The sequence below is a fragment of the Nomascus leucogenys genome, chromosome 1a (assembly GCF_006542625.1).
Source record: "Nomascus leucogenys isolate Asia chromosome 1a, Asia_NLE_v1, whole genome shotgun sequence".
Classification (NCBI taxonomy): domain Eukaryota; kingdom Metazoa; phylum Chordata; class Mammalia; order Primates; family Hylobatidae; genus Nomascus; species Nomascus leucogenys.
This window is the reverse complement of record NC_044381.1, coordinates 34,222,524-34,243,300: the sequence shown is the minus strand read 5'-3', so window position 1 is coordinate 34,243,300 and position 20,777 is coordinate 34,222,524. Positions and strand designations below refer to the sequence as shown.

Genomic DNA, 20,777 nt, shown 5'->3' with positions numbered 1-20,777 from the left:
ACAGCATTAAATATGGGTGATAAGTTCATTGCTGTCAGCAGCTAATGCCAGGTCCAGTGTTTCTCATAGGTGGCTATGGCAACATGCTCCCCCCGCCTCCTCGATCCACACAGTCATCCTGGAGGAACAGAGTGCAGCTGGGAAGGTGAACAATGACTGTCAGCATGAACTTTAACATTCATTTAGTTTTTGATGGGGGGCAAAAACCTGGAGGTGGGGGACAGAGTAATTACTGCCAAATCTTTAATAAGTGTTGGACAACTCATGTAATACAGACAGGCTGATCAGGGAGTGGTGGGTGGGGTAGTTAGAAACTTTCAAAGCAATCAAGGCCTACAGTCTGTTTAAAAACAAACAAAAAAACCCCTTTCATTACACCTGAGCAAATTGAAGAATCATTTCAAACACAGAATTGTCAGATATCACTACCAGAGAAGTGGCATTTAGACAATCAAATACTAGCACAAATTAGATAACTGGATCATTTTTCAGTCTTAAGAGAAAAACAAATCCAAGACTACCAGAAATCTTTTAAAATGGTGTTTAGCAGCATATAAGTTTTTTAGTTAAGGGACTCGGACAGAGTAAATAAATTCAAATCAATACTTAATGATTTCTTAGGACTTCATATGAACAAGCAACTTATTTGTCCTACACATATTTTTGACTGGGTTAAAATCAGACAAGGATAAAATGATCATTTCCTAACCCCAAATTTAGGAGAACACAGTTTTGTTAGGCTCAAGCCCACCCACATTAAGCATTAACCAGTTAATGAATATTATTGCTCTCACCCTCCAACTTGGAGAGAGATCCCTCCATCCCCAAGGTTTTAGTAGTGCCTTTACCACTTAAAAAGGAAGAAACGTAAAGGTGGATATAGCAAAATGCCAGCCTCCTCGGGCTGTTTCTTCACATGTATTTGGGAGGCAGCAAAACAATCCCTGCTCACGTCACTCTTCTACATCCAGCCTTGCAAACCACCCACCAAGAATCTCAGCAGAACCTTTTATTGACATACACACACACACACCCACCCACCCCTGGGTCTATCTCTTTAACAATAAAAGAAAAGAACTCCCTTTAAAGTTCCATTCCAGTGAATGGAATAATTGTGATTATTAGTAGTGGTACCCCCTGTACAAATCCAGTTTATTCTTGCTCACCTGCAGAGGGGTACACAGATGACAACTCCATTCAAGATACAGTGAAGACAGCCAAAAACAATAGTTGACATTAAAATAATTTTGTGGAAGTTATAAAACCAAGAGAGAAAAATTGAGACATATGTTTGTTACTTTTTAAAACTACTAAACCTTTAATGTATTTGCTTATATGCTCCATAAAAAGTTAGAAGCAAAATATGGCAATGTCTTCAGCAAGGTCTCTCAACCATATGGGGCCTCAGTATCATTTGTCAAAGTATATCACTAATGTTTTCTGACTGTGGCATCCTATACATTTGTTAATTCAAAGTCATAAAAAGGCCTCAAAAATCCATTTTAAGTTTGATATTCCCATCAGCTTATCATTCATGAGGATCTGAATATTTTCTAACAAACCTATTTTCTAGAACGACTATTCAAAGTGTAATAGGAGAGTTAAAAGATGTGTTACGTGTTTATGTAATGTGTTATATGAGAGACAGAGAGAGAATATATTTGCTATTTCAGGCAGACTGAAGACCGAGGTTCCAGTACCAGCTCTCTAAGTGCCTGCTCTCTCTTAATCAAGTCTCCCTTAAAGAGATGTCCCACATCTTGAGACTGCAGAAAATATAAAGCTATTATATTGTCATCCTGCCTCTACAGTAAACTGGCCCATCATCCCAGGGATAGCCTCAACCTAAATCCTTCTTCCTCAACACCAATGAACTGTTCCCTTCAGCCTTAAAATAACCTTAATATCTATCTGGTATTTGTTTTTAACAGTGAGCAACCTACAGTGTATTCATCTCCTTGAGAACAGTGGAAGATCAAAGAACTTTTCTTATAACCTGCAATCAGCTACTCAGCCAAAAAACAAAACAAAACCTTGACTGCCTATGGAGGAAGACTGTGTTCGGGGGAGCTGGCATAGCTAGTGCAGAGTTCAGATTTTCTGCTGATAATCTTTTACACCCTGGGAAAACTTTAATATCCGTACCTGAAGGCTGATTCACCTAAAAATGTGTTAACTGAAAGAATGTTTCCTTTCTGCTCTTACACAGCATTGTTTTGTCAATCAACGTAGCCTGCACTGAAAGGACCCGCATAGACTATGTCTGTGCAAAGTGCCTGAGTGTCTGCTTTCACCTCAGTCTGTACAGTTAGAAATGAGCATTCATAATTAACAGTAAAATCTAAGGAAAACTAAGGCTGCTGGGTTGGGATTTCTGCCAGCTAGCTGGTACTGGCTTCTTGACTCAAAAGATGAACCTAAATGAGATAGGAAGCCTGTCCCATAGCAGCCTTCCTCTCACCACTTTCCTGGAATCTAATGCAACAGACTTATCACACACACCACATCACATCCCACTGTTACTTCAAAATTAATCAGGTTTAAATTTTAGATCAGAATCATGACCCACTGTTTGCATTTAGAAATTGTCCAAAAGACCATAGATACATTCTGGTGATTCCTTACATTTTACAGTTCCTACGTTAGCCTCTCAAGGCCACAAGTTGCCGCCACGTCTTCTCTGAATGGCTTTCTCAGTGCTGAATACCAACAGCCGTATTACAGCATCAAGGATTCTGTCAGGTAGGGTTTACAGACCAGACTGTTCACGTAGCAAGGTGCTAACTCAGGCTTCAACGTTCTACTTGTATTTTCTGACCAACTTGCAGAAGTGAGCAATCTTCTTAAAATGCCATTCCTGTTGGCAGGGAAGAATGAAACGGCACACATCCTAGCATTCTAAGAACACCTGGTTTAAATAAAATTCAGTGACCATGGGCTCTTTCACATTGTTTACAGGGAAAGCTGCTGTGGGAATATAGACAGTAGGCATAAACAGTGACATATTTTACTCACAAGTACGTTGGGGGTTGCTTTCATTTTCTTCAGATCAGTGCCACTTCTATGCTAACGGTAAGAGATAGATAGGCAATGAAGTGTTCAGTTAAGTTAATTACCTTGGTTTTTAGTTTACTAATTATTATATTCATCGTTTTTGTGATCACAAAAACACAAAGAATGAGGTCTGCCTGGATGGGATTACAAAGATTTAGCCAATTTCTTGGTATATAACAGAAGGTACCACTGTATCACTCTCTATTTTGTAAATATTTAGCTCCTATGCAATGCACAATGCACAACCCTACGACCATGTATCGTGTGCTAGTCCAGGAAGCCAGCCTACACATCAATAGGAACTCCCAAGCATTATTTTCCTACATCAGTGCAAAGAAGGTTCGTAAACTTCTTTAAAAGTTCAGCTTTAATGACAAAGAACTATTACATCAGTCTTTCTTCAAATAAGATAGATGTGAATAAACAACTTCAAAAAGGAGGTACTATGGCCTCTTCAATACACTGTAGCCAGTGCGCTGGGCCCTTGGGGATGCCCAGTGATATAAACGTTGAAGCAGTAATGTAAGTCTGTGAGCCACTGTTCCTGAACACTTCCACTCTTCAATGTCTGGAGAGAAAAACAAGAGTAATTTGAGAATTGTACCCAAATCACCATGCTACCTGACAGTATTTTTCACACCCAAACACAATTTCCCAGAGCTTTGGCAACTGTATCCCCATCTATAAATTACCATAGGAAGTCTTCCAGGAAACAGGGAACTATTAATCAGGCATTACAACAGGCAGTGAAAATTCCTAGTTATATCCTCAAATGCTAACGGTTTCTTGTTGAGTCTGTTCTCTCTTGCACATGCTAGAGACTAATGAAATTTCACCACCAACCATCCCTTCACCCTTGCCTCCCCCTCTTGCCATTCTAGTGTCTCACGATCTTTACCCCAATGCCAACTGAGAATAACTCTACAGGGCCAACCAACAATTTCTGTCAGTCTCTTCTTTACAAAGATGGGCTGATTCTCCAGTCTGGGAATAATCCAAGCTCTTGATTTTCTTCCCTTCACTATTTCTGAATTATTCCACTGCCACTTCCATTACCCCTACAAAGGCTACTGAAAAAATTCCAAAGAGCACCTGTGTTATATGCATGTAAAAGCACTATTACTTCAAAGTATCACTACGAATCTCAAGGGATAATCTGCAAATCAAATTATACAAGACACTTTTTTAACCCCCCCCAAACTAAAATCACCAAAGGAATCCTAAACAACAGAGCTGTCCCCGCCAGACACAGCTGAAGGCAGAGAGCCAACCATTAGACAAAGCTGAAGTCTATAACTTCTTCTGATTTTCTTACTTTCGAGTGAACTAAGTGACTAGAAATTGGCCTGAAGTTTATTCCTGCTAAATAATTTCCTTAATGACAACATTTATTGAGCACTTAACGAATGTCAGGTATACTAAAAACTTTACTTGGGTTATCTTCTTTAATGATCACCAAAACACAATAAAGTTGGCATTATTCCCATTTTTACAGATAGATAGGAAAACAAGCTTGGATAGGTAAGAAAGAAAGAAAAAACCTTGCCAAGCTGTCACAGTTCATTAATAGAGTCTGTATCACAGTCTAGGTAGGAATGACTCTGATGCCCTTATCTTTTCAAACTAAACTAAGCTTTGTCACTTTCATTTAGTTTGATTATTTTAAGACTTTTATTACCAATTCTGGAATCACAAACACACCCCCCCGTTAAGTCACAGTCAGGTGCTGGACAGCACGGGAGACCCTGAGAAACTACCATATTGGGATTAATTCCTGGACTCAATGTATGGGATCCCTTTCCTCCCTCAACACACTCCCCGTCATGCCCCCGTCATAAATTCATTCTTATGCTTTATATTGCAAAGCCCCCGGCACCATGCTTCTTACCGTGATATTCTTGATGATCTGCTGTACCAAGATCGCATTGGTCAACATATGAGTCCTGAGGGGTGCATGCTGAAGCAGCAGTCGAAGCAGCTGGCCCACAACAGGCAGTTCCTCAGGCCCAACTCTGTTCACCCGCAGGCTCTGCAGCATCAACCTGAGGACTCGAGGCAAGAGAGCCAGGATGGAGACACAGACCCCCCACAGCTTGTCCCTACAATAACAGAGACAGAAATGAGTCAGTGAACAAATGCCCACAGGAAAAGCGCCCCCTTTCTATATTCCCCCAAACTGAAATGTCCTTTTAAGAAACATGTTTTCCAGTAACATTTAAGCTGAGAGCCAAATCAAGAACGCAATCTCATTTACAATAGTCACACACGAAATACCTACGAATACATCTAACCAAGGAGGTGAAAGATCTCTACAAGAAAAACTACAGAACACTGTTGAGAGGAATCAGAGATGACACAAATAAATGGAAAAACATTCCATGCTCATGAATTGGAATAATCAGTATTGTTAAAATGGCCACACTGCTCAAAGCAATCTACAGATTCAACTGTATTCCTATCAAACTACCAACATCATTCTTCACACAATTAGAAAAAAAATTCTAAAATTCATATGGAACCAAAAAAAAAGCCAGAATGGCCAAAGCAATCCTAAGCAAAAACAACCTGACTTCACACTACAAGGCTACAGTAGCCAAAATGGCATGGTAATGGTAGAAAACAACAGACACATAGACCAATGGAACAGAAAAGAGAACCCAGAAATAAAGCCACATACCTACAACTATCTCATCTTCAACTAAGATGACAAAAACAAGCAACAGGGCAAGGATTCCCTATTCAATAAATGGTGCTGGGACAACTGGCTATCCTTTTGTAGAAGAATAAAAATGGATCCCTATTTTTCATCATATACAAAAAATTAACTTGGCCAGGCGTGGTGGCTCACACCTGTAATCCCAGCACTTTGGGAGGCTGAGGCAGGTGGATCACGAGGTCAAGAGATCGAGACCATCCTGGCCAACATGGAGAAACCCTGTCTCTACTACAAATACAAAATTAGCCGGACGTGGTGGCACGCACCTGTAGTCCCAGCTACTCGGGAGGCTGAGGCAGGAGAATTGCTTGAACCCGGGAGGCGGAGGCTGCAGTGAGCCAAGATCACGCCACTGCACTCCAGCCTGGCAAAAGAGCGAGACTCCATCTCAAAAAAAAAAAAATTAACTCAAGATAGATTAAGAATTCATTACTAAGTCCTCAAAAGCAATTGCAAAAAAAAAAAAAAAGACAAGTGGGTCCTAATTAAACTCAAGAACAAGAGAAACTATCCACATTTCAATAAACATGGTGTTTTTCACTAACATTTAGGCTAAGAGCCAAATCAAGAACAATAAACATCATTCTCTTGGTATCTTTACAGAGCAAAATGTTTATGGTAGAGACAGGTGACCTTCCAGCTAGCCTAACCACATTCTACAAGTGTTAATTAGATGGTGCAATATTCACATGGACCTAGAGTCCACTGACTATGAAAGGCTCTGACCTTTTTGCAGCTTCTTTACCAGGAGCGTATAATCCTCCTAGTTCCCAAATATTTCTAAGAGAACCTGACTACCTCCAGGTCTAGAGGGAGAAGCCCTTTCACCATATAACCAATTTCCCTGACTGCACATATGGTAATTCCATCTATGGTGAATAGTGAATCCATTCTAGGCCAAATAGATAGCCTTATGCAGAGCCCAGCTAGGACAGTCATGTGCAAGAAGAAAAGAGAAAGCCAGACTGCAGATGTAGCTAACGCAAAGGCACGGAGATACAGACTACACAAACTAGAAGAAAAATGGAGTAAGCTGCTTTGTCTCTTGCTAAATTTCTAATTCCTAGCCCTTGGGTTTTACAAGTTACTCCTGTAATAATCAAATATTTTCATTTTCTACTTTTCTTAATTTGAGTGGATTTCAAATAACCACAGACCTTTAAAAAACAGACAGCCAAGCTCAAGGCCAGATGGGTGAAACCTCTAGGTGAAATAAACTTTAACGAAATTCATATAAAGATATCCAACAGTCATACAAAACTGTATGTGGGATTTTAGGGCTAGGATTTTCAACAGTCAACAGTACTGGAAGCTGAGGCTTTAGAACCCAGGTATGGAAGGCAGGGAATTTGAACTATACTCCTTGCATAGAATGAGAAGCCAGGAAAATGCAAATGTCAAACTATCCTACAGGGAAGTATCTATAAACCTCCACAGAACTCCCACAAAAGACACACTTAGGGAAAAGGTATGCAGCCCAAAATATACAAGTCTGTTCAACTTGCTCCCTAAAATAAGGGAGAATGCCCACACCGGAGGAAAAAGGAGCTAAATGGAGCTAACAAGCACTTTAAAGAAACACCAGTAAACCAAGAACACGCAAAAATGACAAAATACCAAATAAAAATCCAAAACAGAAACAAATCCAAAAGAAAACAGAACAATAGCTGATGAAATAAAATCTCCGTAGGAGGATTAAGTAAAAGAATTAGCAAATTGAAAGATTTTTAAGAGATAAAGACGACAGAATAAAAAGCTCCCTATGTTTAAAAGGAGTTTTTAGAAGAAAATAGAAACAATGGGGGAAGATGGTTAGAAATTAATAACAACTTTCCAGACTTGAGGAAAAAAAAACTGAATCTTCATATTATGGAAGCACACTATGTCTGGGGCAGGATAAGTAACAAACCTACACTAGGACACATCCTGATCTACAACACACCGAAGATAAAGAGAAAACAGAAAAAATATAGATTACTACCTATAAGATTACTACCTACAAACTAAGAGGGCTCAGACTAACAGCAGATTTTTTCATTAGTAACACTGAGGCAAGGAGATAATAGAACAATATCTTCAAGGCACAGCAGACACAGTACTAAACAACTCAACTCGGTCAAACCTAACTTTCTGGCCAGCATTTGTGAAATCAAAGGCTCCCCAGTAATTTGACTAGCACTCTCATCGTTTTGTAATCTTATAAACACCTTCTCCAGTGGGGAATAAACAGCCCAAATGGGAATTTTAGGTACCTAAGACTTTGGCTGCCAACTGTGTCTAATATCCTAGTAATGTTAAACCTTTCCAGTACCCAGTGTAGAATACCTCTACAATTGGGCATTTTAAACAGGCAAACAAATATTACACACACTTAATTTTGTTCATTCCAGCCACATGAAGTCAAAGGACGTTTCTCTATGAGAGACTACAATAGATCTTTGAAACTCTGCATGAAGTTGTTTTAGGGGCCATACTTCAAGTGACAGGAAATAACAAATAGCAATACACACACATTTCATTAAGTGGGGATCTTATAAAATCTCTAGAACCCTGAGAAGTTCCTTGCTACTTATAAAGCCTTTTCTTGACCTGTCAGACCTAAAGTTTGATGATGTATAAGAAAACTATCATTGAATTTGTTATGCATAAATTTTATAGTATATTAAAGTGAAATACACAATTTTTTTCTATATACATACTCTTACTGGAAAAAATTTGAATGCTGACAATAAAATGGCTAAGTTATGGTACATGCATGTAACAGAATACTATAGAGCAGATTGAGCAAACTATGGCCACAGGCCAAATCCAGCCCATGGTAAGTATTTGTAAATAGTTTTACTGAACACAATTATACTCATTTATTTACATATTATCTATCGATGCTTTCACACTACCATGGTAGTGCTGAGTAGCCGTGACAGAGACCTAATGGTCTTCAAAACCTAAAATATTTACTAACTGACCCTTTATAGAAAGAAGTTTGCTGAACCCTGGTATGGAGAAATAAAAACGAATGAAATACAGCTAAATGAGTCAACTTCAATCAATCTCAAAAGCAATGCTGAGAGAATCAAATCACAAAAAATACATGCAGTATAATTCCCATTACAAAAAATCCACAAATATGCAAAACAAACATGATACTGTTCACAAATGCACATAAAACCATTTTTTTTTTTTTTAAGGTAATGAAGTTGATCAACACCAAGTGATCTGGGGCAGAGGGGTACGTAGAAGACATTTAACTGTGCAGGGTACATTAACAGTATATGTGCTGATGATATTCTATATCCGAACCTGCGATTGGTTAAATGGAGGTTCAGTTTATAATTACCTTTTAAACCACATAAATGTTTTTTATACATTCAGTATATGTATTTTCATGTCATTTAAAAGTTCAAAAAAGACCAAAAAGGCATACATCAAAACATTAACAGCAGGTGACAGAATATTTGCCAACCTGTTAGCAGGTTTTAAAACCTTCTACAATGAACTTTTAATGGGCACATCAATAAGAATACAAGCACAAAATATTTTTTAAAATTAAAGTAAAATCTTCCCAACTATGCTAAAAGCTCTAGCCTGAATATTATATGCGAGCAAAAGTACTAATTAAAAGCACTAGCATCTTAGAAGAATTTCCTTAAATCCAAGATTTTAAAATTCCCACTCTGGCTAGCTCTAATGAAGCTCAAAACAAAATACAAAGGTTGGTACTAATAGCCCATCCTCCTAAGGGTAGAATTATTTTTCTTGCTAGACTTATAGCAATGTTAATAAAAGAAATCTCTCAAGAAATTTTATGCCATCTAACTTTTCAAATTTGTAACTTAAAGGGGAAAAAACAAAAAACTAAAAATTTTCACTACAACACAAAGGGGATTCATGAAGGAACAAAGAAAAAGCTAGCTAGGCTGACACAAACTCTCTGAAAGAGAATTTAAGGTATTTGTATAACCTAATTAACTGTCTATTATTATTATTTGTTTGGGGGAGGGGGAACAGTAGGAAAATTAAGGTTGAAGAATAAAAAATAATTACCTCTTTCTTAGATGTTCTGCTTCCCCTTTCTCTATAGTGAGCAGAAAATAAAGAAGACTGTAGCAACAAGAAGCCAGAAATGGCAGCAGAGTCTCACTAACTACACAAGTATGATCCAGGAGCTTACAGATAACACCGAAAACACAGCCAGCCGTGCTGTCAGGAATTACAGTCAACCCAACCTAAGCAGAGAAAAACGAGATTAATTACCTCTTCAAAACAGACCTGCTCCTCCAAATAAAACCAAAACCTGTTAATTCACAATTAACTTTACATCATTTCTACTGAAAACTAATACATACCTAACATATGCCACCTGCCACACCTTAAGGTCCTATTTTCCTTTGAGAATTTAATCCCTAAATTAAATGACTTTGAAAACACGCAAACGCAAGAAGTGCTATTAACACAAACCACTGCCTCGCCTTCATGACAAAATCTTCTAAATTTTCTATAAAATGTCTATTGCTGGTTAGAAATAACTATTTAAAGGGATTATTTCATGGACTCAAAGAAAATCTGAATACCAACAATCATACTTAAAAATTTTTAAATTATTCAGGCTGGAAAACTTGCATGGGCACCACTCCTATGCCAGGTAATTAAATGTATAAATAGTTCATTTCAAAATTAGCCTTCCTCTGCACTTTGATTTAGTCATTCAGACATGAATAAACATACCTCTACCGGAGTCAGTAAAAGATATTACTGTAGTTAACATCTGACTGCTTCACTGCCAGGAAACCCAGGAAGGGTCATTAGGGTTAGCTAATTCATCTAGAATGTACTGTATGCATTGTCATTAAGGTAGAGTCTAACTTGTAACTGTATATATACATGGTTTCAATCTCCTGGAGACTACTGCTGGGTAATGATTTTAAAAAGTCTGCAAACTTTGATGTCTTAACCTCCTCCACAGGTTGTGTGAAAATAGTGGCCAAAACTGACTGGCATATTGATCTTTTACTAGAATAATGAATGTAGTCAAAGGAGAGTCTAATTCTCTGGAGTGGAGGTAGGGAAAAAAAAAGTGGGCATTGTTGATGACACAGGGATAAGGACTGGAAGTTTGACAGCAGGGAGAAAGTACTAGGAATTCAAAGCAGTACTCTCTTCCAACTCAAGGGAAGTAACATTTTAAGAGAAAAAGGAGTCTGGATGTGCCTGTATTTTGTCCAAACAAGTGTGTTTCTCAAAGATATAATTTGGGAGCCCTGCTTTGTACTGTAATACATTACAATAAAAAGCCAAAGATAAGAGTGTAAACACTGGAGAAAGTTAAAAGCAACTACACAGGTATATCTAATGTGAATTTAATACCAATGGAAATGAGACATCCAATATCAAATAACAGGTCAGTCTCAGGGTTGAGTCTACAGCTGCCAGTGACCACACCTTGTGCCGGGTTAGATGATGTGCCTACTTTGGACCCCAAACCTTCTAGGTGGAACCCAGACTTCAGTCTAGATGTTGAATTCTCAATACACTGAGGCCAAGCACATGCGAATTACAGAAGTTGGAAAGGATGTGAAGTTTAATTTTCAGGTCCCTTGTTTCACTGATTTAGAAAAGTGAGGTCCTAAGAAGAGACTTTTCCCAAGGTCACTCAGAATTAAATTAATAACAGCCAGGAAAAATACCAAGATTCCTCAGTTCTTGCCAATGCATGATGCTGCAAGAGACTATGGTATCATTAAGCTTAGAATTCCAGACATGTTCTTTCTGGGGCTGTGGAAAACTCTATTCTAACCAATCCATCTTGTGTTCGTTCTTAAGAGAAAAAGTTTAAGGATACTTACCAAATGCTTACTGATGGCACTTTGCAGGATGTCAAAGTTCTGACTTCGGGCAGGAATAACCAATAAACTGTGAAAAACTGCCTGTCAGAAAAGGAGAAAACCACTAACCAAATCAGAACATTTTAGGTCAGAAACAAGTTAAACAGATTCTTTTTTCTGAGACAGAGTTTCACTCTGTTACCCAGGCTGGAGTGCAGTGATGCAGTCTCAGCTCACTGCAACCCCCGTGACCTGGCGCAAGCAATCCTCTGGCCTCAGCCTCCCTAGTAGCTGGGACTACAGGTGCACACCACCATGCCTGGCTAATTTTTGTATTCTTAGCAGAGATGGGGTTCCACCATTTTGCCCAGGCTTGTCTTAAACTCCTGGATTCAAGCAACCCACCTACCTCGAGACTCCCAAAGTGCTAGGATCACAGGTGTGAGCCACTGTGCCCAGCAATAGATTCTTTTAATACCTACTTGCTCTACATATTAATAGGAAACACATAACAAATTACTTTGAAGATGCGAATGTCAAAGATAAAACAAATAGACCTTATATATGGCCTAATTTTCCAAATAATTCATCTACTAATCATATGTTGAATACTGAGCTAGCCCCTATTAGATGCCATGCACAGGAATAAAAGAATGAGAAACCTTCTCTTCTTTCTCATATTCCTCAAATGGCTTACAATCTACCAACATGGAGACCATACAGTAAGTCCTCTACTTAACAACTTCAGCAGGTTCTCAGAAACTATGACTTTAAGCAAAATAATGTATAATGCAATCATTTTTCCCCCCCAATCAACATTATTAAGAAATGTTTTTCAGCCAGGCCTGGTGGCTCATGACTGTAATTCTAGCACTTTGGGAGGCCAAGGTGGAAGGACTGCTTGAGCCCAGGAGTTTGAAACCAGCCTGGGCAACACAGTGGTACCTCATCTAGAAAAAAAAAAAAAGTTGGCCAGATGTGGTAGCATGTGCTTGTGGTACCAGCTACTCGGGAGGTTGGGACAGGAGGATTGCCTGAGCCCAGGAGGTTGAGGCTGCAGTAAGCCATAATGGTGACACTGCACTGTAGCCTGGATGACAGAGTGAGACACTGTCTCCAAAAAATAAGTGTTATTCAAGGACCTGCCGTGTATGCCATTTCTGTTTCCTAAACAACCTACTGAGGATATTAAGTGAGGGCATACTGTATTTCTATTGAGTGCTACGACAGAAAGATCTGAGTGATATGAACAAAGGGCTAACAAAAGCTTTTTTTGCCCACCTGATAGACAAATGTATCACAGAAAAATATTTATAACCCAGAAAATACAAATATCCTGTTCAATTTAATCATAACACTGCCTCCTATTCTCTAAAGGTAAAAAAGCAATCTGCACAAAAAGTAGAGAGAAGTAAAACCCCTAGTATTTTTAATTTCCTAAGTTCTCAGAAAAACAAGAAGAGTCAAGAACAGTACTAAGTCCTTCACAGATATCAGTCACAGCACAAACTCCAGAATCTGATACAGTATACTACCAAAAATTAAATATGTAAAAACATCACATGAAAAAACAAGAATGGTGGAAGGAAGAATATCACTCTAGGGAGAGATCAGTCAGTTAAGTTCAAGAGAGCTGTCATCTAGCCCTGAAAAATCAAGCCTTTTTATACTTGTTATTTACAGATTTGAGAGTGGGGGGGGGGGGAATCAACAGATCTATACATTATTTCTCTGTAAAATATCTTGTAGATATTACCCAGATATTTTACTTGGTAACTTTTTCTTTTATACCTATAAGTAACAATGAGAAAAAACTCATTTCCAAGGCCATCTTCCTACTCCAAAGCAAACATGGTGAATACTTTTATTAATCCAAACCACATCTGAAAAGTGCACATTCAATAATGACCACTTCATCACTTCCCTTCTGCCTCCCCTTGCCGCCCTAAACAATTCAGTTCTAAAGCCAATGGCTGGAGCCAAACTAGGTAAACTTTGGCACTGGATTTGGTGGGAGTGCTGAGATGGCCCAGAGTAGACAGCCCGAAAGAACCGGAGCCCAAATGGAGTGAGATGAGAGAGGTGGCAGCAAAGGAAGACTAATTACAGACAGAGAAGCTGATCAAGTAAATATATTAAGTATAACTGGAGCCAGGTTTCTATCAGAGAAAACAGGTACAAAAAAGAAACAGGATATAACTAGAATAAACTCTGTGGTGCTGAATGACTACTTTATGTCTAACAAGAGGATACGGGAGAAGCAACACCCAACAGCAATAAGCACACCTAAATTCCACGTGTTGGTTTCTAAATACCATTCTCCACTGTTTTTTGCAGAAAACTGGTCTGCCATAACTACTCTAATATAATCTCCTCTTTCACAAATAGGAGACTACCCGAACTCTCCCCAAGTATCATACCAAGAAAGTTACATGTGCTAGATAAGTTACATAACCGTAACTTATGTTACATAACCGTAAGAAGCTGAGCTTTCCCTGAGAATTTACAAGTCACCATACAGACCCTGAGAGATAAAAGCAAGCTGAAAACCTAAAATAAACGTAAGATTTCAAGACCTATAAGTAAACACAGTACCAGGCACTATGGGTAATAAAAAGAGGATGTCATTGGCATGACCCTAGCATTGTGACCGAACAAAGCCATGAGAGAAATAAGTTAAATATCTATAAAAGAGATACTCCCGAGATAGGAAGAACATGAAGAGAATTCAAAATAAAATGAATATGTCAAGTGAATAAATTAATTGGTATACCAACAACAACAACAAAAGATTAGGTTGCAACTTGAACCTAGAGACTACCCTGTTGAGAACATTGTCAAAACTGGCTAACAAAAAATAAAATTAGCCAGGAGAGAATATTACTTCATGAAAAAATGAAACCAAAATTACTTAGGATGACATAATTTTGCATTCTCACTGGACAAGCACCTTTCAATGTTAAGAAATAGTGGCCGGGCACGGTGGCTCATGCCTGTAATCCCAGCACTTTGGGAGACCAAGGCAGGTGGATCGCCTGAGGTCAGAAGTTCAAGACCAGCCTGGTCAACATGGTGAAACCCCATCTCTACTAAATATACAAAAATTAGCCGGGCATGGTGGCAGGCGCCTGTAATCCCAGCTACTCGGGAGGCTAAGGCAGGAGAATCGCTTGAACCCGGGAGGCAGAGGTTGTAGTGAGCAGAGATTGTGCCATTGCTCGCCAGCCTGGGCAACAAGAGTGAAACGTCAGCCTGGGCAACAAGAGTGAAACATGGTCAAAAAAAAAAAAGAAATTTAAGAAATAAAGAATAGGGTCAGGCACAGTGGGTCACACCTGTAATTCCAGCACTTTGGGAGGCCAAGGCAGGCGGATCACTTGAGGTCAGGAGTTCAAGACCAGCCTGGCCTACATGGTGAAACCCCCTCTCTACTAAAAATACAAAAATTAGCCAGGTGTGGTGGCACATACCTGTAATCCCAGCTACCCAAAAGGCTGAGGCAAGACAATCGCTTGAACCCAGGAGGCGGAGGTTGGCAGTGAGCTGAGACTATGCCACTGCACTCCGGCTTGGGCGACAGAGTGAAACTGTGTTTCCAAAAAAAAAAAAAAGAGAGAGAGAGACACACATAGATACGTAGCCTTCTTTTCTCTGCTGTGTCCCTGTATGGTTTTGGTATCGTGATACTGGTGTAACAGAATGAATTAAGGAGAATTCCCTCTTCCCTCCTTGATTTTTGGAAACAATTTCAGAAGAATGGGTATTAGTTCTTCTTTGTACATTTGGCAGAATTCAGCTGTGAATCCATCTGGTTCTGGGCTTTTCGTTCTTTGGAGTTTTTTTTTTTTTTTTTTTTTGAGACAGAGTCTCGCTCTGTCACCCAGGCTGGAGTGCAGTGGCATGATCTAGGCTCACTGCAACCTCCACCTCCTGGGTTCAAGCAATTCTCCTGTCTCAGCCTCCTGGGTAGCGGGGACTACAGATGCATGCCACCACCCCTGGCTAACTTTTGTATATTTAGTAGAGACAGGGTTTCACCATATTGGTCAGGCTGGTCTTGAACTCCTGACCTCGTGATCCTCCTACCTCAGCCTCCCAAAGTGCTGGGATTACAGGCATGAGCCACTGCGCCCGGCCTGGAGATTTTTTTATTACCAGTTTAACCATACTACTCATCATTGGTCTGTTCAGATTTTCTGTTTCATCCTGGTTCAACCTTGGGGAGTTGTATGTTTCCAGGAATTTATCCATTTCCTCTAGGCTTTCCAGTCTGTAGGTGTATAGTTGTTTGTAATAGTCTCTGTGGTATCAGTTGTTATGTCTCCTTTTCATTTCTTTTTTTGTCTATTTGGATCTTCACTATTCTTCCTTAGTCTAGCTACTGGCTATCAATCTTATCTTTTTGAAGAACCAACTCTGCATTTTGTTGACCCTTTGTATTGTTTTTTGATCTTTATTTCATTTAGTTCTGCTCTAATCTTTGTTATTTCTTGTCTTCTGCTAATTTTGGGCTTGGTTTGTTCTTACTTTTCTAGTTCCTTGGGGTGCAACGTTAGGTTGTTGATGAGTAATCTTTCTCCTTTTTTGATGTAGACATTTAATGCTATAAATTTCCCTCTCAGCACTGCTTTTCCTGTATCTCATGGGTTTTAGTATGATTTGTTTCCATTTTCAATTGTTTTTAAAATGTTTTGAATTTCTATTTTACTTTCTTCAGTGACTCAATAATTGCTCAAGAGCACGTCATCGTTCAGGTGTATGTTGTTTAATTTTGCAATACATCAATGCAAAATGATGTATTTGCATCATTTGTAAAGTTCCTCTTAGTACTGATTTCTTATTTTATTCCACTGTGGTCTGAGAAGATACTTGATATGATTTTGATTTTTTAAAATTTGTTGGGACTTGTTGTGACCTACCATATGGTCTATCTGGGAGATAGATAGTGATGATGAGAAGAATGTATATTCTGCAGTTTGTTGAGTAGAATGTTCTATAAATGTCTGTAAGGTCCACTTAGTCTAAAGTTCAACTTAAGTCCAATGTTTCTTTGTATTTTCTTTCTCAATGATCTAATGCTGAGAGTGGGATGTTAAAGCACCCCACTATTATTGTATTGCTATGTATTTCTTCCTTTAGGTCTAGTAATACTTATGGAATCTGGATGCTCTGGTGTTGGGTGCATATATATTTAGAATTGTTATATCCTCTTGCTGAATTGTTCCGTTCATCATTACATAATGATTTTCTTTGTATTTTTTAAACCTGTTTTTGATTTGAAGTCTGTTTTACCTGTAAAAGTATAGCTACTCCTGCTCACTTTTGGTTTGTTTGTATGAGTATCTTTTACCACCTCTCTAATCCCAACTTTCAGCCAATAAAGTACTTTTTGGCTTTCAGGGGTTTTTTTTGTTTTTTCCTTTCAGCACTTTGATTATGCCATCCCATTCTCTTTTGGCCTGTAAGGTTTCTGCTAAAAAATCTGCTGTTAGTCTGACGGGATTTTCTTTATAAATGACTAGACACTATTCTCTTGCTGATTTTAGAATTCTCTCTTTCATTTTGACTTTAGACAGTCTGATTATAATATGTCACAATGAACTCCTTTCTGCAATGTATTCTCCTGAGGACTGCTGGGCCTTCTGTATCTGGACGTCTAAATCTCCTGGTAGGCTTGGAAAGTTTTCATCAATTACTTTGTTGGCTAGGTTTTCTAAACTTTAAATCTTTCTTCCCCTTGGGAATACCAATAATTCATAAGCTTAGTCACTTTATATAAGTCCCAAATGTCTTGAAGGCTTTGTTCATTCTTTTATTCCCTTATGAACACAGACATAAAATTCCTCCACAAGATACTTGCAAATCAAATCTAAAAGCACATCAAAGATAATATACCATGATGCAGGTTTCTATCTCAGGGGTGCAAGAATGGTTCAATATACACATATCAATAAATGTGATACATCACATAAACAGAATTAAGGACAAAAACCATATGATCATTCCAAAAGACACAAAAAAATGCATTTGATAAAATTCGGCATCCCTTCATGATAAAAACCCTCAACAAACTAGGCATAGAAGAAACATGCTCAAAATAATAAAGGCCATCCATATATGACAAACCCATAGCCAACATCACACTGAATGAGGAGAAGTTGGAAAGATTTCTTGTAAGAAATGGAATGAGACAAGGATGCCCACTTTCATCATCCTATTCAACATAGTACGGGACGTCCTAGCCAGAGCAATCAGGCAAGAGAAAAAAATAAAAGACATCCAAAATGGAAAAGAGGAAGCTGAATTATCCCTGTTTGCTGATATGATTATTTTTTAAGAGATGGAGTCTCGCTCTGTTGCCCCAACTGGAGTGCAGTTGCACAGTCATAGTTCACTGCATCCTCAAACTCCTGGGTTCCAGCTATCCTACTGCCCCAACCTTCCAAGTAGCTAGTACTACAGGTGCATGCCACCATATCCAACTAGATGGTATAATCTTATATCTAGAAATGAATTCAAGATGTAAGATCAACATACAAAAATCAGTACATTTCTATATACCAATAACTAGTTGAGAACAAAATCAAGAAGGCAATCCCACTTATAATAGCTACAAAACAAAACAAAACAAAACAAAAAAAACCTAGGAATATATTTAACCAAGGAGGTAAAAGAGCTCTACAAAGAGAACTAGAAAACACTGATGAAATAAAATGTAGATGACACAAACAAATGGAAAAACATTCAATGTTCAGATAGGAAGACTGACATCATTAAAATGACAACACTACCCAAATTAATCTTTAGATGAAATGAAACAGCTGTCAAAATACCAATGTCATTTTTCACAAAATCAGAAAAAAACCATCCTAAAATTAATATGGAACCAAAACAAGAGCCTGAATAGCCAAAGCAATACTAAGTAAAAAGAGCAAAGCTAGAAGTATCACATTCCCTGTGATACTTTACATTACCTGTAAGGCTGTGGTAAACATGACAACATGGTACTGGTATAAAAACAGATGCATAGGTAAAGGGAACAGAATAGAGAACCCAAAAATAATGGCACATATTTATAACCAACTCAGCTTTGACAAAGTCAACAAGAACTACACTGCAGATAGGACAACTTTTACAATAAATGGTGCTGGGAAAATTGGAATGTCATGCAGAAAAATGAAACTGGATCTCTCTTACAATATACAAAAATCAACTCGAGATGGATTAAACACTTAAATGTAGGACGTGAAACTATAAAAATACTAAGAATCTACAGAAAACTCTTCTGGACATTGATCTAGACAAATAATTCATAACTAAGAGCCCAAAAGCACAAGCAACAAAAACAACAATAGACAAATAGGACTTCATTACACTAAAAAATTTCTACACAGAAAAATAATTACCTAAGCAAACAGAAAACCTGCAGAATGGGAGAAAATACAGGCAAACCATGCATCCAACAGGAGACTAATACCAAAAATTTACAATACAAGGAACTCAAGCAACAACAAAAAATCAAATAACCCCGTTAAAAAGTAGACAAAGGATATGAATGAGTATTTTTCAAGATGACAAATTGGCCAAAAAGGCACACATGAAAAAATGTTCAACACATTAATCATCAGAGAAATACAAATTAAAACCACAAAGAGATATCATCTTATACCAGTCAGAATGGCTATTAAGAAGACAAAAAAAAAAGATATTGGTGAGGATGCAGAACTTACACACTGTTGGTGAGAATGTCAATTAGTACAACCTTTGGAAATCAGTATAAAGATTTCTCGAATAAATGAAAATAGAACTATCACTGGATCCAGCATTCCCACTACCAAGTATGTATCCAAAGGAAAAGAAATAATTACATCAAAAAGATACGTATGTTTATTGGACTATTCACAATTCACAATAGCAAATATATGGAATTGACCTAAATGTTCACCAACATATGCGTGGATAAAGAAAATGTGATATTTACACACAATGAAATACTATTTAGCCATAGAAAAGAATAAAATCATGCCTTCTGCAGCAATATGAATGTAACTGAAGGCCATTATCTTAAGTGAAACAAGTCAGACACAGACAAGTGGCGCATATTCTTGCTTGTAAGTGGGAGCTAAAAATAATGTCTACTCATGGACATAGAGTGTGAAATGACAGACAATAGAGACTCAAAAAAGTGAATGGGTGGGAGTGGGGTGAATGACAGGAGATTACTTAATGGATACAGTGTACGTTGTTGGGTGATACTCTCAGATACCTGATTCACCATTGTATAGCCTTATGCATGTAACAAAACTGCATTTGTACTCCTAAATTTACACACACACACAAAAGAATAAAAATAAACTTAAAAACTTAGAAATGAAACAAATCTTTAGTATTAATGTTTGTGATATTGTTTGTGTATTTAATGTTAAGTATTTGTAACATTTAAGACAATTTTGCCTATTAGGGCAAAAGATCAGCCTTATAATTCCAATTTAAAACATGTCAGCAGCTGGGCATGATGCCATATGCCTACAGCCCCAGCTACTCAGAAGGCTGAGGCAGGAGGATCACTTGAGCCCAGGAATTCAAAGCCAGACTGGGCAAAATAGCAAGATCTCTTAAAAAGAAAACACCAGGCTGGGAGCAGTGGCTCACGCCTGTAATCTCAGCACTTTGGGACGCCAAGATGGGAGAATCACCTGAGGTCAGGAGTTCAAGACCAGCCTGACCAACATGGCAAAACCGTCTCTACTAAAAATACAAAAAAATTAGCCGGGAGTAGTGGCAGGCGCCTGTAATCCCAGCTACTCAGGAGGCTAAGGCAGGAGAATCGCTTAAACCCGGGAGACAGAGGTTGCAGTGAGCCAAGACAACACCAATGCACTCCAGCCCGGGTGACAAGAGCGAGACTCCATCTCAAAAAAACCAATAACACCAAACCCCAAAACAGTAACAAAAAACTTCTTAAAGTCAGTAGTTAATTAATTTAGACTTGTGGTTTTAATTTCAAGTTTCATTAAGTAGTACTAAAACATAAGATTTCCCATATTTGTATCTTTAATTTATTAGATATTTCTAAGATTTACTTCAACTATTTGTGAAGGTTTGTCAGAAAACTGAAGTATTGGACAAATACTATTACAGTTATTTAAGAAAATAAAAAAAATTAGGTTTGTAAAAGGAATAAA

The 20,777-nt window shown here is 38.2% G+C and overlaps 2 protein-coding genes across 5 annotated transcripts in view; one reads left to right on the top strand and one right to left on the bottom strand.

The window, feature by feature from the left end:
• Positions 1-3,493, top strand: part of INVS (inversin) — a 77,986-nt gene extending 74,493 nt beyond the window's left edge. The window contains exon 12 of one of the 2 annotated variants that reach the window (XM_030828925.1): positions 1,932-3,493. In XM_030828925.1, the coding sequence (XP_030684785.1) occupies positions 1,932-2,038 (107 nt within the window). In that variant the 3' untranslated portion in view covers positions 2,039-3,493. The remainder of the gene's footprint in view (positions 1-1,931) is intronic. The other variant, XM_030828875.1, reaches the window with a different exon arrangement.
• The window catches only part of TEX10 (testis expressed 10), a 51,440-nt gene continuing 34,061 nt past the window's right edge, over positions 3,399-20,777 (bottom strand). For 2 of the 3 annotated variants that reach the window (XM_030829000.1, XM_030829059.1), the window contains exons 12-15: positions 11,614-11,694; positions 9,815-9,996; positions 4,943-5,153; positions 3,399-3,622 (exon numbers count right to left, since the gene is read on the bottom strand). In XM_030829000.1, coding sequence (XP_030684860.1) covers positions 3,509-3,622; positions 4,943-5,153; positions 9,815-9,996; positions 11,614-11,694 — 588 coding nt within the window. In that variant the 3' untranslated portion in view covers positions 3,399-3,508. The remainder of the gene's footprint in view (positions 3,623-4,942; positions 5,154-9,814; positions 9,997-11,613; positions 11,695-20,777) is intronic. The other variant, XR_004033613.1, reaches the window with a different exon arrangement.